Source organism: Manis javanica, chromosome 12, assembly GCF_040802235.1.
Source record: "Manis javanica isolate MJ-LG chromosome 12, MJ_LKY, whole genome shotgun sequence".
Lineage (NCBI taxonomy): Eukaryota > Metazoa > Chordata > Mammalia > Pholidota > Manidae > Manis > Manis javanica.
In genome coordinates, this window is record NC_133167.1 from 5,658,836 (window position 1) to 5,680,817 (window position 21,982).

Consider the following 21,982-nt stretch of genomic DNA (forward strand, 5'->3'; position numbering starts at 1 on the left):
TGAGAAAAATATCATGATTTTAAATCAGTCTTAAAGCACATAAATATTTCAGAGCAAAAAAAAAGCAGAAAGCCAGGAAAATGACTTACCTTGCTATGATTCGATTTTTCTCCATTAGGGTCCATGCAGTTTTATTTGATTTTATTAGCAATCTCTTTCAGAAGACACTTGAGATCATTAATCTTGGAAAGGGAAAAAAAATAGAATTGGTCTTAAGATATACTGTCCAGCTTTCAAGTTTAAATTATTACACTATGGCCTTTCCATGATACAGATAAACATATTAAACAGTGAGTTTGGTACATGCCTGGAATGGGGCAGGATGAGTGCCAGGTGATATTTCTGACCCTTTCCATTGCTTTCATTCTGAAATCATGTCTCTAGGCAAATAACCATTAGCACCAATTCATATTAGCTTTAATCACAGGCAAAACCACTGGTGGTTCTCACATAGCAATGACTGATTTTACCAAGAGAAAAATAGTACATAGAAACAATAATGTTACATGTAATTAATACTGATAGAATTATAAGATACCAAAAAAGTTTTGCTTTGATACAAGCATGATGCTAATAAAAATAAGATGATATAATATTAATAAAGTATCTCCTCTCACAAAAAAGGTATTAATTGTAAGACAATGTAAGTAAATATTTTCAATACATGCATCTTTCAAAAGCTTATTACACCAGATGCATGAAGCTCATTTTAAATTACTTGCCATACAGTGGTACCCTTGACAAAAGCTCATGGACATAGTGCAACACCTGTACAGTGGGTTTCTAACTTTCTGTATCACTCCCTTAAGGAACAATCTGTGTTGAACTTGGGTTTACTTCTAGGAATGACCTCTTCATTTAATTTAAAACAAAAAAGAAACTGTGAGGGCTAATGGTTGCCTAACATAAAGAAGGCATGTTGGGGTCCATTGTGAATGACTTGTTTTCTGGCGGAATGAGCAGAGAGCTTTTTTTCTCACTAGAGGGGTTTTTGGGAGAGCCCTGCATTGGTTGACGGTACAGTGACTTTCGTAAGCTGTTAAAAGTCAGGCATAAGGATACAAGAGCTTACGCAAGAAACAATTATGACACCTAACATTCTCCACAGGTGGAAAGGTTGCCCAGGAGAATCAGGGAAGAGGGTGAGGGGGGGATAAATACAGAGGTGGCAGAAGAGCAGGGAGACAGGAGATGCAGGCAATGACATCCCGTGGGTGACAGCTGATGGCTCTGTGCTGCGAGTCTGAGGCTTCCCTGGGAGCCGCCTGAGTTCCACCGAAGCCTACGGAGTGCGCGGTGCAGGGGGCTTCATGTGGGAGCCACAAAGGCGCTAGGTGGCACAGCCAGGGGGCACCAAGGGGATGGGACCTGTGCGCGCTGCTCTGGGCCACAGAGACCCCTGCTTGCACATGCGTGTGCACAGCCTGCAACTGTGATTTCAGTCATACTTAATTCCTCGGCCCCCAGCTCCCACAGCCCCCTCTGCTTAGGTCCACTGTCCCCACTGACCATGTCCCCCCACACCCTGGGTGGCTAGGAGGTCTTAGTCCACAAGCAGCCCAGTCCCCAGGAGTCAGGGCAGCTTGTCCAGCACCCCTCTCCCCATTCTCCTGATGGCCTCTGACCCAGGCCAGGTGGCTGTCCAGGAGGACTGGGGCTTCTGCCCTGTCCCTGGCTGCTGCCATCCCTCCTTTCCCTGCACACCCCAGAACAGGACTGGCCTAGAGGCCTGCAGAGCCTCAGCTCAGCCCTAAAGTCAACATCGCCTCCCACCAAGGCGACTCCAAGGCAAACCACAGGACACACAAAAATAGCCTGTTTTCCCTACAAACACCCTAGGTCTGTGGTGCCTCTATTCCCCCAGCCAGACTGTGGCGCCCCTCTTCTGGCCCCTGATTGCTCAGAGGGGTCACTGAAAGGAGCTCACCAGGTATGTCCCTCTCAGGCGAACACTCCCCAGAGGTTTCCCTGCACAGGGGAAACCCAGCCCTAAAGAGGCAGGTCCCCCCGCTGGGAGGCCCAGCCTCCCACCCTCACGGCTCAGTCCTCTGGTTCACGCTGCCCCTCCTCAGCCACCTGGAGAACTCCATGCTCTTCCAGATCAGCGTCTCCACAGCTGCGGACTCCGCTCCCCGCTAACGTGGCCACAGGCACCCATGAACGCGTGCCGGCAGCGCATGGAAGGTCATCCCTGCTGTTCAGTCCTACACAGTTCAGCCTCGACCCGAAACATCTAACAAAGGGTCCACTTGTGACAGTCAGGGGCCCTGTCTGCTTGGATGGCACTTGGCCCAGTGCGCAGCACACAGCAGGTGCTCGGTGACATTAGTTACTATGCAGCCTAGGCACGGAGGCAGTAGACAATATGTTTAAATGTAAATATGTGCTGTGGAAAATATGCCATGAGGTGTTATATACATTATATATCACAAATTATACGTGTCTAATATAAATATCCTGTCTTAGGATACTAACCCCCGTTGCCCCTTTCATACATTCGCTTAATGCTCTCTAAGTTTTCTCTACTCTTTAAAAATATCCAGCACTTTTTTTCCCCTCTCCCCTGATGATAACCATGATACACATCCCAGCATGATCATCTGTGGACTATTAATAAATAGGTCTACCCAGGCCCTCAATTAAAACTCAGCAACGACACATCAGAATGCGAGCAGCTGTAACAAGACTTACCACTGCGTGAGAGCTCGTCTGCCCACACAGGGCCACCGGCACCTCCTCCCTGGGCTCGTGTGCCCCTTGTACACCAGGAGGAGGGTCCCTGAACCTGGGCTGCATCCCAGCTGCCCCGTGACTGCTTTTATCAACAGGCTCTGGCGGGAACGACATCGTGCCAGGTCCAAGCCCACCTTTAAGGACACTGGCACTGTCTGCTTCCTGACTCTGGGAGGCCAGCCACTAGGTAAGAAGGGGGACTGCCTGGAGACCTCCAAGCTGTGATGAACCCAAGCCACACGGATCGGATGCCACATGCGTGAGAGAGAAGCCATGAGGAAGAGGACCCCGGTGCCAGATCCCGGCCTTACCACCAGCTGCATCCAGCCCAGACCACACGAAGCAGAAAACTGCACCGCTGAGCCCTTCCCACACTCCTGACCCACCAAAAGCAAGAATAAGATAGAAGTGTGGGGCTTGTGACGCAGCAGCAGGTGACTAGAGCAAACTGGGACAAGAGCACTTGACGGTCGGCACAGAATGCACCACATTCCCTAGTAGCTGGTGCCAGTGTACAGAGCCACAGTCCCCGGGGAGGGGAAGGAGAGGAGGACTTGGAAGGGGCAGAGAGCTACTCTGGGGCGGCATCCTGCAAGGCACCAGAGCTCAGGAAGTGAGCTCCAGGAAACACAGCCTCAGTGTTCTGAAACACATTCATAAATACACAAGAAAAGGTGAACTGGATGTATGTTCATGTAAGAGTTCCATTAGGAGCACCTTTTCTTTCATTCATTCACTCAACAGTTGTTCACTGATACCTACTATGGGTGAAGCTCTGGGTGCTGGAGATTCTGCCACAGGATGGGGTACTGCCTAGCTGCCAAAGAGACCAGCACTGGGAGGCAACGTGAATGCCATCAGCCCGGATGAAGGATAGAACAGCACAATGAACACCGGACAGCTGCTCTTCAGAGTCTAACAGGGATCCAGGATTTATGGGTCAACTGTAATTGCTGCGGAACCTCATCATGATTGCCAGCTGCCCAGCTCGGGAGGGGTGTGGGCACACTCCCTACACCCAATGTCCACGTGTGTGTTTGTGCACTTGCGATGCCCCTCACATTAAATAGCTGACCACTGGAGTAGCATCGAAGCCCAACACAGAGGCCTCTGGGCTCCCAGATGGCTCTTGGGAGCCTCGCTAGTGTCCTCTGTCATTAAAAGCATCTTACACCTGCCTCTACAGCTGAGAGAATGAGAAGAGGGGGCTCCAGGTTAGATGGAGACAGAAAAGATTTTAGAGATCATGGCAAGGGCCACTTCAGGGCTATTTCCATGTGGGCCGGGAGCGTCTGAGAAGCAGCCCCACTCCAGCACCCGGGCCTTACGCAATGAATGAAGAAAGCCGAATGTGCAAGAGGGGTCTATTTTTTTTTTAATAATTAACTTCTTCAATTTTCATACCACAACCACTGGCCTCTAACTGAAAGCTCAAAGATAACAGAACTTTTTTAGAACATGTTTCCCAACTATAATGAGGACTGTACCTTTGTATCCAGCTGTCTAAACCGGTGCCTCATTCTTCAAGAAAGTTAAAAAGAGAAAAGAACAAAAGAGCAAAAGAGAGAGTGAGAAAATGTTAGCCTCCATTCTACAGTCTTTTAAAGAACAATATACAGACCATTTTTGTTTTCAACGTCAGCTGCATTTACCTTTTTTACTTCCTAAGACCCAGAGGAAGTGGAGTTCCCTTCTCACCCCATTAGAAGTACAACAGACAGGGCAGGGGAATGTGACCCTCAGACCTGTCCCTCCTTGCCAAAATCAAGGTCTGCGTTTGAGAACAGAGAAGAGCTGAGGTGTCTGCCTCACCACTAAAAGAGAAAGCACACACTCTCTGTCCCGTGCGCCCCGGTAGCTGCGCCGGACCTAACGAAGGGGTTAACTGTGCTCATCCCTCGTCAGAGGGAATCTTGAGTAAGTGCCACCTGAGCCCCACAATAAGCAGGGCACCCACCTGGAGGCCCTGCATGACACGCTGCTTGCAGCCATGTCTGCATCTAGCTGCGACTTATCTAGTTCTGTGGAATGTTCCTAACCCCTCCATGAGATTCATAAATGATGTTCAGGACTTCTCAGGGACAGGCTGTAACCGAGGAGATGGTGTTTCCATCTTTGACATATTTCTTGATCACAGAGACACAGCTGTGGCACCTGCAAGGTAATGCCAACTGCCCACGATCTCTGGGTCTTCCTGGAATCCACCTCGGCAGCCGTGGCAGAGAGACCCATGCCCCTGTTACCTGGTTCCAGGCCCCTGAGCTGCACACTCCAAAGACCTGTCTTCCCCAGAGCCTTCAGGGACAATCAGGACAGCAGGGCGTGGTTTCGCCCTTCTTGAAAGGCCGGCACACACTTATGTGTTTGTCTTCAGTTGCCTGGGTAATATCTTTGTGGAGCTATTACTCTCTGGGTTTGTGCAAATACGCTGCCTATATTCTGCCAGCTTACGTCTACAAGGGGAGCCTTGCAAAGCAGAAATGAACACTGACGTACTCCTCTGAGGCGTCGTTGGCTTTGGTGTTGATCTTGACAAGGTAATTTTCTTTCATGACACCCTCCCATGCCAGAGTCTCCTTGTCTTCATTTTTGAAACCTTGAATAATGAGACAAAGAAAAACATTTAAATTGTTTCATTTGCCCCTTGCCTCCTAAACAAACACCTGCGAGGCATTTTGTCATATTCCGGGACCAGGAGAACTAGATTGGCTCCGCACAGGCCGATCTGACTATTGCTACTTACTGGTGACAGCAGCAGAGGGACAGAATGTTAATGAATTTCCCTGCCACAGTGGGGACCGAGCTGCCTGAGTAACACAAGAACGCAATTTCATTCTAAATAGAGATAGATCGCACGCCCGGCTGTGTGTTTTGTGACTTAACAAAATCATTTCACTAATGAATTTGGTTCTCACATTTCCTATGGCTCCTCTTCCATTGTGATGACACAAAATGCTAAGCCAGTCATTCAGGTGGGTAATTACTGAGGGCCTGCCTACTCTCAGCCTAACACTGGGGTAGGAACTTGGTGGGGGAGGAAAATCAGCCATGGATGTCATTCCACCTTCTTGAAATGTGTGGTCTGGGTGTGGACCTACGGAAAATTGTTATGTCGAGTCTTTTCCTGTGACCTAAGCCAGGGCATGCTGTAAAACTGGTCTGGGGCATGTTCCAGCAAAACTATTAGTTCAGTTTCTTACAGTGCCTGGGCCCTTCAGTCGCAAGCCAGAAAAAAAAAGGAACACAGCAATATGACACTTGTGTCTCAGGGACTCCTGGCGCGGACATCACTCCCCATGTGAATTCGCGGGCAAAGGCAAACACAGACCCTCATGCAGGTGTCCACGTGGAGTGAATGAATCTCGCTTTATTTTTCAATTACCTTTTAACTGTGTTCATTGACATGATAAAGAATGTAGGAACAACTGTAAATTCTTCCTGGATTTGAAATGAACTAACGGGGAGTCAAAGAGCCAACGTGCAAAGAATGGGATTGAAGCAATTCGCACAGAGCAAACATGTGGATTTATTTTTAAATGGTAGTTATTCATTTAAAAAGGAATTTCTAACTGAATTTTCGTGCAATTGTATTTTTCCTAGCAAAGTGGTTTTCTTTTCTCAAACTAAAATGTACAAGGAAGCCCAGTAACAGGACTTAGAAATCAACACAGAAAGGACAGGCAGACACTCCTGAACACAGACGGCCAAGGAGCAAGGATAGCAAATGGCCTCCTTCGCTAGAGGGCAAGAAAATGCTGTTGAAACGATGACGCAGCATTGTCACTAAGCCGAACCAGAAAACTAGCAGGGTCTACAAGATTGACTATATCCTGTGTTGGCAAAGATGTGGATAAATGGGCTTCCTGTACATTGGGAAAAATCTATAAATCACTACAGCCTTAAGGGGTAGGGGATGAGTGGAGGAGGGGGTGGCAGGCAATATCTAAAGACTTAAACAAATACATACCCTTTATCTAGAAATACCTCTTCTAGAAATAACTCAAACAAAAAAAAATCATCAATGGGCTTAAAAAAAACACATAAAACTGTTTCTCATAGTGTTATCTGATAACGAGTCAAAATCTACATGTTTAACAACAAGGGATTGGTGAAATTAAATATGGTACATCCGTATGCTGGAATATTCTACAGTTAAAAAGCTATCATATAGATGTATATTTATGGATCTAGAAAATGTGCACAGTTTATGGATACAGAAAATGATTCCTGTTAAATGAACAAGTTAGCTTATGAATATGTTGGCACAGAACAATCTAACACGAATAATAGAATAAAGACCGATACATTGACAGTATTTATCTCTGCATGGTGGATGGGGGGTTATATGTGCTCTTGTTCTTTCTTATTTGTATTTTTCTGTATTTTCCAAATGTATAAAAATTATGGGTACTTTTTTAAATCATAAAAATACATTTTATAAAAATGCAATTACTGGGTAGCATACATTTTTGTTATTACTTGAAGATATCACCCAAAAGTAACAAAACTGAACATCTGTATTCTACCTTTTCTGAAAGTTATTTGAAAAATCTTGCATTTTTCTCCAAAGAAGGGCCATTTCAAGCTTAAATCCCATGACTTCCTCATCATTTGGGGGCAAATGGCAAGTAAACTTAGGAAACGAATTACCACTGGGGTTTCTGGCAACCAGAGGGTACGGTGGATTTCTGGAATTCGCAACTTTCAAGAAGAAAGAAATGAATGAGCCGTGATCAGGCACCTCCTGAAAGTCCCCAGTGGGTTAACTGGCTCTCGGCACCCTTTCTCCTGTCATCTGTGCACATCGGGAGGAGAAGGACCCTGTCCTTCGGGGGCCACCCATGCCCCCTATTTCTTTATTCCTTCCTGAAAATAAGAACGATTTGAAGAGAGAGAATGTCAACAGCCCACAGTGTCTTTTTCTGCAATTATAAGAGCATCACCCTTCCAGAGAGCCCTGGGGAGGGGTGCAGATTAATGTCATTCATTTCTGACTTTTCTCTTTGCTTCCTCCAGCTGAAGCTCCTGTCTACTAGCTGGCCAAATCGGGGGCTTTGTTTTTCCATTTTTATGTTCTTATTGTGCTTAATTATTAAGTAAGTTTTTGGAGAATGTAATGCATTTTGTCCTGCCTTCTCAACCCCATCCCAAATCCAGAGGACAGATTTGTCCTCACACACTGAGCTTGCTGTTTCTCTGACACTGGACTGAGTACAATGTATCTCTGGAGAATGGACCTTCATCCCATGCAGTCCTTCCCATCCACCTGTGTGCAACCGGAATCCAACAGATTCTGATTCCCCAGTGATGGGGAATTCACTCCCTCACAGGGCTATTCATTTCCTTTCCAATCACTACTTGCTTGATACTGTTTTTAGTTTCTCCTGAGTTAAATTCTTACTCCCTGCATCTTTTATCTGTTGTCTGTTTCTTCTCTGGGGCTGTTCAAGAAAAAATATGAAACTTGTTATCAGAGCCTCTAGCTGACAATTCATTTCCTAAATTTCCTTTCATTTGCCTCCAAATCTGAAGGCATGGACTGCGCTGCCTGAGCCCATAGACTCAGGCTACAGACACTCACTGGGACACAGCTTCACAACAGACCCAAAGATAGTTCTGAGATGTGTAATCACGTGCCTCTGATGTTTGGCTGTGGTTTTTGAGTACAAATTCCAGATTGCAGCTTCCAAGTCCCATCCCCAATATAAAGACTTCACTCCGTTAGTCATAAATAACTCACTTTGTCTCCCAAGGCAAAATGATGGGGAAAAAGACAGCAACTTACCCAAACTGTCAAAACACTCATCTTCATTAAGAAAGGCAATCAGATACGCATGACAGCTAATGACATCCCAAAGTGACATTTAATGTCTTGAAATAATGTCGTTAAAAGGGTCGACTATGACTAGTCTTTAAACTGTGACATGAGCTGGGGGTCTTTGTTACATTTACATTCTGAAAGCCAGACTTTAGGGGATCACAGCCCCAGGAATGGCACAGAAATATGTCATAACCAATACTGAAAGTCATGTTTATGAGTATCTTGCCTCCATATCTAATTAGTTAAGGAAAAAATATCCCACAAAAAAATGCTGGTTCTTGGCAAGTAAAATTTTTCTTAATTGCCAACAAGTATTACATGTAGGTTAGTAAAATCCATATTTTTACTTTCTGAGTCATCAAAATACTTGAGTTAGGATAGAGGAATGATCAGCTCTACAGGGAACATGAATCCAGCAAGGGCAGTTAGTGTCCATTTTATCAGGTCCAATAAAGAAAAGAGCAGAGGGCAACACATGAACACAGCCAGCAGCCACTGGGTGACACACCTGTACACAGCAGGAATGAGGCCCGACAGAGCAGAAAATCTCTAATTCATCCTGGCAAAAATCACTATGGCAACAAGAACCTGACTGTATTCCTTGGTTTTATGTACTGGCTTCTCCCTTACATTACCCTCCCCCAAGCGGCCCCCAAGACCCCCTTCTTCCATCTAGCAGACTTTTCTTTCTATAATGACTACTCAACTGGGGTCACATCTCACAACCCCCGCCCACTCCTCAAACCCTAAATTGACGGCTCTTCCCCGAGTCAGGGGAACAGATGGTGATCTGACCGTCTCCACGGCAGGCCCTGGCGGTGTTCTTGCTCACTTCCATCTTCAGGGAAACAAGTTCAATCAGCAAGAGGGGTTTGCAAAGTTTCACGATTTATGTCACCATTTCTCAACCCATCATATCTTCTGTCTACATTTTTCCCTTCCCTTCGGACTTAGGACATACAATGTGGAGGCTGGGAGCAGCGGGCGGCACCATGCGGAGCTAACCCTGGCTGGGGGCCTCGGCCCTGGGTCTTTCATTAGTCCCTGGGCAACCTTCCACCTGAGGACTCTTCTCTCACCTGCCCTCCACTGCCTCCCCCCCTCTCTGTCCACTCCTTATCCTGGGGCCTCCCCCCAGCCCCTGCCCCTAAGTAAGGCTGATTCCAGCTCATTCCCTGGGTCTCAGCTAAGCCATCGCCTCCCTCTGGGGTGTCCTCCCTGACACACGCTAGTCTGGGGCCTCAGCGTCCATACCGTGGCTATCACGGCCCCCTGAACATTCTCTGAAATTAACATGTCTCATACTTCTCAATTCCGATTTGTTCATTTTCACTCTTCTCTACATTGTGAGCCTTGTTTGAGGGCTAGGATGGCTTCTCTCTTATTTATCGCCATATCCACAGTGCCCGCTGCCACACAGAGGGCACTTGACATGCATTTGTTGACTCAGTGCTCCCCAGGCCCCCCTCACTCCCTGGATCGCAGGATCCCCGTGACAATAACTGCCTCACCCCAGGTCTGGCTCCCCGCCAGGCTGCAGCCCACCAGCCCAGCCCCCCACACCTCTGCTCGTGGCTGAATCCCCAGAACTGAGAGTTAATATCTGTGGAGGAATGAGGGCCTCCTGCAAAATGACTGCCTTCCAGCACCTCTCGGCCATGGGCTCGTGTAGGTCTACGTTCCTTCTCATGCATTTGCCTCGCCTATGCACGTCTATTCTTGCCTCGCTCTGTTCTAAGCCCAGATCTGAAGCAGGTGTGAGCAGGTTTTCCAAAAATCTTCCAAAGAGGACTGTGGTGGGAAATGAGGTTGGTAGGCTCTTGCGTGGGGACTTATAAGAATGCAGTGATTTTTCCCTTCTTTTATGTCCCTCTTTATGAGACATCTGATGAGAATTCTTTCACTGGTTCTTGGTGTCCATCTAGAATATAAGTGATAAGACTAATTGAATGATTCATCAAGACTGAGGCATCCACTTCTATCCCAAATTACTAACGGTCATTTTCTGGAGCCAAGTTCACACATTTCTTTAATATCCTCACCAGCCACAGATCCTGCTCAGGAAAGTTTTATTCAAGGAAGGAAAACAGATATTCAAATTGCTTGTGAAAATATGTCCAGTTTAGAAGAGTGGCAAGGGAATATTAGCTAAGTACTGAGAAATATGAAGAGTCTTTCTTAAAGATCCGTGTGTTCAACTGCCGAAGCGTGGCGAGGAGCAAGCAAATCGGGCCATATGCGTACCTGGGGTCAGCCTGGGTCCTGCGCATTTTCCAACAGTGAAAGCCGTCGGAGCCATTAAGGGTTAGAAATTTGTATTTTAAATTGCTCAAGGCATCAAAGCTAATTTTGGAGTGCTCAGAGCTACGGCTAGAGAAGGGTTTTCATTTCAGTTGGTCAAATCTAGTTCATATGGCAGGTGAGTTACTGAGAGGCAAGCCCCCATGGCCACTGCCCCACCATCGCATGGCTCACTTCGGCCCTGAGGGCCAGAGTGTGGATCAAAAAGATGGATTAAAAACTAAAGTTAAGGTTGAATTTACTTTTTTCTCAATAAAAAATATTGGAACTACTTTGTAACTGAGTTGGTATAAAGACAAATATATACCAGTATGTTCCCTATGCCCTGAAAATTTATTCTTTTTCCTAATATTTAAGAGATTTTTGGGGCCCCTGAAGTATCCATGTGGGCCCTGGTGCAGTGCCGGATGGAGAAGTCAGGCCTGCACCCAATCCCACCTCACCCCACCCCAGAAATGGATTCCCTGGCTTAAATCTGAGGTGGGAAGGCCAAGTGAAAGGGCCGGTGGTGCCTCTTCTCTCTTTTCCTTTGTGTTCAAACATCAAATGAATAATAATAGGCTTTTCTCTCCTTTCATGCTTAGTTTGGTTGAAACATGTCTGAGGGCCATGAAGACTTGTCTGGCTTTGTGGCTCCAGGATCAGGCAGTAAGGAAAGCTAGCCCGATACAGGGAAGAGAGTTGGAGGCGTGCTCCCCGCATTCAAGGGGAGCCGGGACCCAGGTGAGACTGAGAACCCAGGCTCCCAAAGCAGGGTGAGGAGACGCACTAGTTTATCAGGGCTAAGGAGGTGGGAGAGAGAGAACAAACCACCTGCGTGCGTTCCTGCCCTCCAAAAGGAAGTAGGTCTCCATCAGGGTCAGCCTGTGTCGCGTGGACGCCCGAACCTCTGGAGCAGCCACCAGAGAAGGCCTCGCCACATCCTGGGAGCTGCGGTCAGAGGGGCCGGCCAGGGAACAGCTGGCGGACCCCCTCAGTCACCCACACAGAAAAGGATCAGCTCTGAACCCACGCCTGGCCAGAGGGTATGGAGCCGGCGGAACACCACCACTGTTTCTAGAAAGGACTTTCTGCTCTTTCTCCTCCTTCCTCCCTGGGCTCAGCGAAGACAGCTCGGGGGTGGGGGGAAGGGGAGCAGAAGGAGAGGAGACAGTCAGCAGCCCTCCTGTCCTGACTACGCTGCCAGCTGAGAGAGGTGCACTATCAGGGGGCATCTCCCCTCTAAATGGCAATTATAGGCTGCTGAATATAATGGATTCTATGTTCTAATTTCTAAATTGAGACTGTTTTGCCCAGTAAAGTAACTATCAGATTTTCTGTCCCTGAGCGGCCAGCAAAGTCATGACCCTGCCGGGGCCGGGGCTGCCATCTCCCAGAGAACGAATTCCACGGAAGCAAGTGAGGGCGAAAACACAGTCACATTTTGACCCCCCATCCCGCAAATCGTGCTTGTTGAACAGAGTATTTACATTACTATTAAATTTTCCAGAGCTCATCCTCCCAGAATAAGGCTCTCCCAACAGATCCACACACTTTCTTGACCTACTCGTCCTCCTGGCTGGCCTGCTGCCCAGGCTTCACAGACGCGCAGAGGGGAGCCTAGAAATACCGAACACCTCCTTCCGGTTAGATACGGGCCAGGCGTGCGTCCCGGGAACCCGTCCCGGCCTGGATGGCAAGCACCCACGGTAAGCCACTCACAGCAGGCAGAGGACTCCGGGCTCCTGTGCTTGCAGCAGCAGCCGAGGCACTTCTTCAGCACCATGTAGAAGTAGGCGAAGATGACGAAGGGGAAGGGGATGTTCAGGCGGCTGCAGTACTCCTGCACCAGGAAGTACCTCTGGAATTTCCAGACCTGGTCGTTGTTCTCCTGGACGGTGCCCACAGTGTAGCTGCGGGAGAGGAGAGACGGTCCAGCCTTAGCCTCCCCCACACCCCCACGCCACTGCCAAGCACGGTAATACTGACAATCAGCTGTTACCGCAGTGGCTTGGGTTCAGACGGGAGAGCCGCGTCTACACTGCTGTCAGGGCCAGAACTGCTCAGCCATCACACGGGGCCAACGTGTGTCTCGCTTTTCTTTTCTTTTGGGTTATTTTTTAAATCACAAAACCCATCACAACAAACTTTAAAATTAGTTTTATTTCCAGACCCTTCAAAGACTCTCTTTTCTCCTAACACATAAAGCAAGGATACAGAGAGGCCGAGGTGCCAACTCTCTTATGAATAATTTCCCCCTTGTACATTGCTTATGGGAATTTAATCGTAAACAATCTGGAGACTAGTTTGCTAATATTTATCAAGAAGCTAAAACTGTTCATCCATTTGGCCCAGTGATTCTACTCCTGGAAATTTAACGTAAGACTGAGGAGATACTGAGAAAAGGAAATCTATAAAGGTGCTATGCACACGTCGCTGTTTGCCATGCACAGCAAGGTGCCACTGCCCCAGTCCCCACCCCAACAGAATGGAAAACCGAAATGTTCGACACTAAGATCTATCATGCATGGGGGTAAGCCAGAGGATTACATTAGGCAGCAGTTAAAAATTATATTCATAGTTTTTATACTTTGGGAAAACACCTTTAGTATATGTAAAGTGAAGAAAATTGGGCTCAAATTTAGGCTTACAGCATAATCTCACCATGTAAATCACAACTCCAGGGAGAAGGAGACCCATCATTAAGGGTGGTCATATCTGGCATCACGTCATGGGTGCCCCTTATTCTCCTTTCTGTTTGCTTTCCAACCACTGTGCAATGAGCATGAATTACATAATTAGAAAAGTATCTGTTCATTGGGAAAATGTCTGGTTGTACCACTGATCTATTGGTAACAGATTAAACTGACTATAAGATAGCTCACACTTTCTATATACCAGACACAGTTCTACACAGCCTACTTACATTACTGATCTAATCTGCAGACAACTCTGTCTAGGATGCAAGATCTATTATCCCCTGTGATCAACAGATCAGGAAACTGAGGCACAGCAGGGCTGTGGATTGTCTGAGTCCCACAAATAGGAAGTGATGACACCGGATCTGGAGCTCAAGACCAGGCCCAGCATCCATTCGCTTTGCCACCACATGAGACCACCCCCCAGAGTGGCCTGTGAAATGGTTTGGGCTCTGCTCTTTTTCAATAAAAGGCTTGAGCTATGCTCTGTTTCAAAAGGGTTTGTTAGAAATACTTGGTGAAAAATAATTATGAAGTATTTTACCATTTGTGAAGTTCAACCATCTAAGACATTTTGATTGCTATTATCAAATCATCCCTTCAGAGCTGAAGAAACACAAAGGAGCCCCTTGAAGTGTCCTGTAATCAAATCCTGAGTAGGGATGCGTTCAACTCTCCTGATTCCGGCCAAACCCGACTGGGGTGACCCGGCAGAGAAGTTGGATACATTTGTTGTGTGACCTCATTCTTGCCCCTCAGTAACTACAGTCTAAGACTCAAATATCTTCAGCTAAGAAAATTTCAAACACATGAGCAAAACACTAACCTACACAGATCATGGCTCTGGCTTTGCTTATAAGCTTGGCTTCGCTCATCTCGGGCATTACTGATGGAACCGGACACCTCTGAGGTCTACCCCAGCTCCTGGATTCTGGGCTGGGCAGGCTTTTGCAACAAGTGGCTCTTCAACAGGGCAAGGTCTTTAAAGGGAAGGGAATAATGCTGATGGAATATCTATTACATGTAAACTCCTGTACTAGGCATGCGAAGTGGCTGCTCGACTGCGACTCACGTCAACATCATATGGCAGATTTTTTAGATGGAGAACAGCCGGGACAGTGACGCAGGAGGGTGCAGCAAACTGAACCCAGAGGTAGGCTGGTGTTTCTGCCAACTGTAGGTCAGGTTGTTTAGCGGCCAGTGGCAAGCATAGCCATCCATTGTGGCTCGCCCCTGCCGGCTCTGTGTCGGGAAAGGGCACCACAGGCTGTGACGCAAGAGGACCACGGACGTGCCCCACGTTAGTGAGGTCTGGGCTAAGGACTTGGCAGACCTCAGTTTACTACTTTGTGTCAGAATAAGTATCACATGCAAATTAGTGTCCCTAGGGGGATATTAAAATTCTAATGTAGCTAGTCGAAAATGGAATGTACTGGCTCAATGCGCGAGCACGAGAAAACGCAGCATCCATTCTAATGCATCAAATGTAGCTCCTGGGTTTTATTCTAAAGGAACGAATAGCTCCTGCTGAAGGGAGAAGCGTTTAGGATGCTGGAGCGGGGGAAGGTGATTTCTGGCAGGGGGGCCTCCCTCCCTTCCTCGGGAGCCCAGAGTCGGGCTGTGTCCCAGGAGGGCCCAGGTGGGAAGAAATCTGCAAGTTGGCTTTGCTGATTACCCAGGGGCAGAAGACAAAACGCCACATGTCTTCTAGGTCAGTGAGAAAAGGGACTGGCAAACTGCAACCAGGGCCCGAATCCAATGCCCCCCCTCATTTGTAGGGACCATGAGCTAAGAATGGTTCTTATGAAACAGAGAGGAGGGCCTGGGTGCTTCTTTCAGTATATCTGGCCGAAATGAAGACCCTAGCTGGCCCTTACAGAAAATGTCACCCATCCCTAGTCTAGAATGTGTAGATTTTAGCATTTTAATCACTCTCTGTTTTGAAGAACTGCCTCATGTGTTTCTCAGGACAACAACCTGGTTGGGGGCTACGAGCCTCCGTTTGGAATCCCCGCTTCCCTGCACCTCCGGGCACAGGTGGGCTCCAGCGAGCATCGCTCCTTTCCTAGGCAAACAGTAACAGGGAGCAGGGCAGCTGGCTGACTACTGCAGGATACTAACACCTAAGAGCTTCTTTGCATAAATAACCCACTCCCAGGGTTGGCCACACTGAGGTTTATTTATACACTGAGTTCCACCTTCCGCATATGCAGCAGCTTCCAAATGGTTCTTTATCTTTCAAATCAGTTCTGGACTCAGCCAAAGAGGCATGAGGGCTCCCCAGGGAAGGCTGATAATTGAACACAGCTTCCAATTGCTTTGCTAAAATAATCTTCATATTCTGTAGACATTGTTTTCCATTTCTCAGAGGAGAGGCTGAGTTGTGGTGCTTATACCACAGCCCCCTCGGCAAACCCAACTGTCCAGAGCAGCTCAGAGGCCATCTCTCCAGACTCTCACCCATCACAACTCAGAACGTCCTCCGAGTCCCCCTGCTGACCCCTAACCACCCAGCGTCTAGCCCAAGAGGAATTCGGCAAGGTCGCCTTTGAATCTACATCTTCAGTGATGCCCTGTGCCCTCAGCTACCCAGCTGGCTGAGCCCTGTCTCCTCAGATGAGCCAAGCTGAGCAAGAGGCCCCCCACACAGACACACTTCCAGAAGTTTGCTGACACCAAAAATGTTACCAAGAGATAACAAATATTTAGGATTCAAATAGCCTTGTACCTAAATGAAATCCAGCAGTATGTTAAAAGGATAAAAGACCACAACCAAAGAACAGAAGGATGACTAAATATTTACATCATTTATATAATTCATCGTTTTCATAATCCATCATAGATCAAAAGGAAAAATATTTCAATAGTTGCTAGAAAGTCTTCTGGGAAATTCAACATCCATTTCTGATTAGAAAAAAAAAAAGGAGAAGAGAAAAGGAGCTTAATAAATAAGAAATAGGAGGAACCTTCCATGACAGGATAAAAAGAAAAAAGAATTCAGTAAGGACACGTTCCAAAATAAATAAGCAAAACTTTAATGGCCTTCCTACATATCAAAAAGTACTTATTGAAAAAAACATAATAGAAAAAATACTTCACGATCACAAATGGCTAGAAAGAAATATAACAAAAACATCTGCCACTTCCTTATGAATTAAAACCATAAGCTTTCACTGAGAAACTGTATATATTTGAATAAATGGAGAATCACACCATTTTTTCTGGATAAGATTCCAGTTTTTAAAGATGCTAGCTTCCCCCTAAGTAGTTTTTACAAGGTTAATCTCATCAAAATAAAATTCACAAGCTTTTTTTTTTTTTGCAAGTGGAAGTGGGAAGAAAAAAGGATTTCCAAAGGTGAGCCTGGTTTCCTCCAAATGATTAAATATGAGAGAAAAGCCAGGAAACTTCTGAATGAGAATAATGAGGGGGACTTGTACAACAGATGGTAAAATGATTTTTAAAAATCAGTAATGAAAGCCATTTGGTAGTAAAAACCAAAATGGAAAGACTGATAAACAGAAGAGAATGACAAGTCTGGAAAAAATCCACAAAGAAAAAGCAGATGCTAAAACAAGCGCAGAATTTTAGAATACGTTGAAAGATAAGAAACTTGCCAGCTGGATTTCAACCGGAAATCACCTCCGCAAAGCTCTATGCAATCACAGATTTCATGTTTTCTGTCTGTTAATCTTTCCCTACACACCAGCAACATCCGGGCAGTACCGCCATGACCCCTGGGGACCCCGACTTTTACCATGTCCCAGGGACCCACCGTGAGGGTTAAAATGTTCGGCCATCCCAGGTCCCACCCTGTTCCTCAGCACCAAAAAAGCAGGTGCCAAGCCAACAGTGAGCAATAAGCAGCGATTTCATTGTATTGGTTTTTGAAGTGCTAACTCAGCTTAGTAAATTGTTATCAGAGTAACACAACTCAGATCCTGCCATATGCCTGTGAAGAGGCCCACAAAACCTCCCTTATGTACAAGGAAATATCTCAATTTTCTAACATGGCATAAAGCGCACTCCATCCGCAGCACTCGCCTGCCTTTCCACACTGTGCTGTTGCTGATTGGCCCCAGATTTGCTCTCTCTCCCCCGCCTCTCCCTCCCGGGCCAGGCTCTGGGCTCCAGGCATGGAGTCCTCTGAACAAGTGCCCTCTCTGCTTGCTGCTGCTGACCCTAGCCCACCTCCTATATTCTGTCACAATTAATAACTCCCCACTCCATGCACCACAGTCCTTTGCCCTTTTTTGTGCTGCTTATATTGTATTATTATATTATGTTATATTACATTATTTTGTGTATAACACTGGGTTTGTTATATGATACTAGGTTAATAGGTTTCTGAGCCTATCAAGTCCTTTAACAGCAGAGACTTATCTCCAACTCATTTGTAAAATGGTAATAAAGCCACACCTATACAAAAATGACTAATAATTAAATAGATAGTGCCTGGAAAGCACTTGGATATGACTGGCAGAGAAGAATAACAATAACTTTAAGCTATTGCTATTATTATACTGTCTGCTCACTTTTTCTTCTTTTCACCCCATTCAGTAGTCTCCCTTGGCTGTCGAAATAGCACCCAAATCTTTAGTCCGTACCCAGTGACTATTTTCTTTTTTCTACTTTCTGCATATTTATAATGAACATATATTATTCCTAAAATTAAAAAAATATTCTATTCTTAGAAATTATCTCAGATCAGAACATGTTTAATAAGTTCTTTTCCAAAGAAAGACACAGGGTGGGTTTACCATCAGGACACAGCGCCTGTAAGCAGCACAGCTCTGTGTTAAGATGACCCAGAGTCAGGAACGGCTTTAAGTTCACTTCATGCTCTGCCAAGCCACACAGGGCCTGCGGTCGGTAATTTTCATGTAGAATAATTATGTCTGTTTACATCCATTCCCTTTCCCCACTGAACACCATCTAGAGAGCACTCCAATACTGCTTTAAAATTCCCAAGAGTACATTTATGTTACAGTTCAGAAGGTTGCCACTGTGTATGGCTAAGCTTTTACATGAATATTCTGATGTGGTGCCAGACAGGGGTCAAAGCACAGCTGTCGGCTCAGAGGAAGCCCAGAACCATCCCACCCGTCAGAAACCATGCTCAGATTTAGCCCAAGGATGGCATGGGGACCCCTCAAGCTGCTCTCAAGTTCCCAAACGAGCACGAACAGAGAAAAGGCCTCTGGCTTAACCCAGACCGATATGAGTGGCCCCCAAGGGAAGGCATGGCCCTAAGTTGTCCCACGTGACCACTGAGTGGGGCTGCAGTGGGTGGGGTACCATGGCCCCCGCCTCGCGGAGGGGAGAACTGTGCTCGAGCCCCAGATGGTCTAGGCCAGCCGGCAGCAGTGGGGCCAGGGCCGTAGACCCGAAGCTGCCAGCATCCATTTCCCCGACCTGAAAATGACAGGCTGGCTCCAGCCCCTCCCGCCTCCACCTTCGACCATTTCATGGCTCTGATGTAGATAATGGATGACACGTGGGCCAGGCTCCTGGGAAATGGCTTCTGTGAACAGCCCATAGCACACACAGTCAGGAAAGCGCTACATAAAAGCTCTATCTACTCTGTGCCTCATGGAGATTTACTGAATTGGCATAGCTCAAAGGTCCTGGCACGGGAGCTGTTGGCCCTTCCATTTAATCTCTGTAGAAATTATGCTCATGGTCAGTTTTCACAGGGACTATCCAGTGTTCAATGTAAAGGGTGGTCAGATATGTTGCCACTGTAAATATGACCCCAAACCATCCCGTTTCCTCCCCACTCTCACTTCAGGTTTGGGGCCTGGTCCCCCTTCTCTGCTCTCACGTGGACACACCATCACCTTTCACCTGCCACCTTCCCTGTAAGCTCAGACTTGAGTTAGAAGTGGTGACCAGTTAGAAGTGGTGACAGAAAAGGTTACACATTCCTTCCTTAAGGCCTCATGAGACCAACACCCATGCGATCTTCATGACCCAGGCACCGGTCACAGAGCAGATATTATCCAACTACCTGATGAATCCTTTGCTGATCTGTTATTCACCATTGATGCTTCTCAGCAAATAACAGACCTGGAAGCTGAGATCCTAACCGATAACTGAGTAACAAATGAGACACAGGAAAGAACTCCGTCCTTATTGCTTATCCAGCAAACCTACAAAGTGCCAGGTGCTGAGAGAGGCACAATCTCCATCCTCCAGAGCTTACTGTCTGGAAGGAGAGAAGGTTGTCACTGTGCAAGGGGCCCATGGATAAAAGTGGGAAAGTCATCTCTACAAAAAGTGGGAAGGATATCAGGAAGTGTCAGGCAAAAGATGGTGCCTGGCTCCTTAAAGGGCAACCAGGAATGGGACAGGAGATGGTTGAGATAGAACCGGGAATCCCGACAGAGGGACCAGCATTAGCCAAAGCACCAGGCATGACAGGTCACAGGGCTCAGGGATGGACACCTGGCAGCCTGCTGGGGACAGGCAGCAGGGCTCACGCCTGAAGCCGTGGTCAAAGGCCGGGTCACGGATGGCCTTAGCGGGGAGGCCAGGCCCCTGAAAATTTCCATGAAAGTGATGGGAAAATACCAAAATCCCTCCAGAATTTTAAACAATGACATTTCAGAAACATCACTGTGGCCACAGCATAGAAGCTGGACAAAAGCAGAAGCTCTTTCTGTATAAGGAGGTGAAAGCCTTCGTCCATCGTATGCAGACATTTCCCCCATTCTATCGTTTATCATGTAGCTTCATTTAGGATATCCCTTACTGCCAACTCTTGTTTTATGAAATCAAATATGCTTTTCTTGTCTGTCATAGTTTCCTGGTTTCTGGTTTTGCTAGGGTTTCTCTTCTACCCCAAAGATTAAGAAGTGTCTGTTTAGGCTGTATTTTATTGCCAAGTTGCCTGCCTGTCTGTACCAGGATTCGTGTATTCAAAATGACTACCTACGTTAAAGCAACAGCATAAAACTAAAGTACTCCCCTGAAACTACTACATGGGATGATGGGAAATGTGAAACATGACTTGCTAAAAGTATTAAGGAAAATCGCCCCAGGCAATGAACTATCTCAGAGTCACCATGTACTCTTCCTGAACCCCGCCAGGCGCGTAAGTCAGGTGGAGGACTCACACTCCTGACTCTGCTTTTCTGATTTGTATTTAAACTGAAAGTTTTTAAGCAGCAATTAACTCAAGGCTGAGTCTTTTAAACCCTGGAAGTCACACCTCTAACTGCATAGGAAATAAGAGCCTTTTGTATGAGTCGAACTGCACAGACTCACCATCATACCAGTATCACAGCGCTTGGGGAGACTGTTAAGGGGATGCTGAATATCGGGGTTTGAATGTACTGGATGGGGTTACAGGTGCTTGTCTCTGGTGTCTAATAGAAACTTACAGCACAGCTAATAGGAATGCACTGCACTTTTAATGTAGCCCTTTTAGCCCCCACCCCCTCCAGATCACTAGCTGTAACATAAGCTTCTTCTGGGTAAACCTTTGTAGCTCTGCCCCAAGCTCCTCCAGCCCTGCCTGGCGTGGGGCCCGGCCTGGCATGGATACCCATGACCTCATGGCCAAGCACATACCCGAACATGGCGACCAGCAGGTTGACCAGCAGGATGTTGGTGGAGAGCATGTAGATGCACACCAGGGGGATGGTGATCCACTCGGGGAAGCGCGGCAGGCTCTGCTCGTCCAGCTCCACACACAGCGGCTTGGACTCGTTTCCAGTGAAGGTGCAGTGGGAGAAGTCGTACGTGGTGCCTGAGGATGTAGAAACCAGAAGGCCAAGTGAGGGCCCATCAGAGAGGACAGTCCATGGCTGCCACGGGGACACAGCGATGATCATGTAATGTGCTGGGCACTGTTAGAATCCCATGTTCATCCACTCAGTTTTTACTGAGTAGCTATAAGTGCCAGGGGCTCCACTGGGAATGGAGGTGAAAAGGAGGGCAATGGAGACAAGGTGCCTGCCCTCGGGGAGCCTCCAGCCTCTTTGGGTAGGTAGATAACAACCACTCAAGTTTAAAATCTTATCCTCTGTGAAGTGTTACAAAGGCCATGTGCATGTGCTAGGTAGACATGAACTGAGGTCGCTCATCCAGAAGAAAGAGCTTCCCCAAGAAAGAAAGTTCTCTGGGCAGAGCAGGATGAACAGGAAGCAACCAAATGCATGGGGAGAAATGGGTGCCCAGAGCACCCAGAGCAGGAACAGCACATGCAAAGGCCCTGTGGTAGGGGGCTGGAGGCATCAGTGGAAATGAGAGAACAGGATGTGCAGTGACCAGACGTGACTGTTTTTATCTTTATACTGAAAATAACGGGATCCATTAGGCTGCTTTAAGCAAAGGAATGAGACATCAATTCTCTTTATTAAAGGATCGCGTAGGCTGCAGCACAGAACACAGGAGCCACAGGGAACAAGAGGACATCACCACTCAGCTATTCAGGCAGGTGATG

General features: G+C 47.0%; 1 protein-coding gene across 8 annotated transcripts in view; it reads right to left on the bottom strand.

Moving 5' to 3' along the window:
• Positions 1–21,982, bottom strand: part of TRPM8 (transient receptor potential cation channel subfamily M member 8) — a 144,210-nt gene that overhangs the window by 20,092 nt on the left and 102,136 nt on the right. For 5 of the 8 annotated variants that reach the window (XR_005058924.2, XR_012123446.1, XR_005058925.2 and 2 more), the window contains exons 21-25: positions 21,109–21,286; positions 12,557–12,747; positions 5,230–5,329; positions 4,221–4,254; positions 90–182 (exon numbers count right to left, since the gene is read on the bottom strand). Coding sequence is in view for 2 of the 8 variants with exons in the window: in XM_073217954.1 (XP_073074055.1) it covers positions 132–182; positions 4,221–4,254; positions 5,230–5,329; positions 12,557–12,747; positions 21,109–21,286 (554 nt within the window). In the remaining 6 variants the exon portion in view is untranslated. The remainder of the gene's footprint in view (positions 1–89; positions 183–4,220; positions 4,255–5,229; positions 5,330–12,556; positions 12,748–21,108; positions 21,287–21,982) is intronic. The other 3 variants (XR_012123447.1, XR_012123448.1, XR_012123449.1) reach the window with 2 other exon arrangements.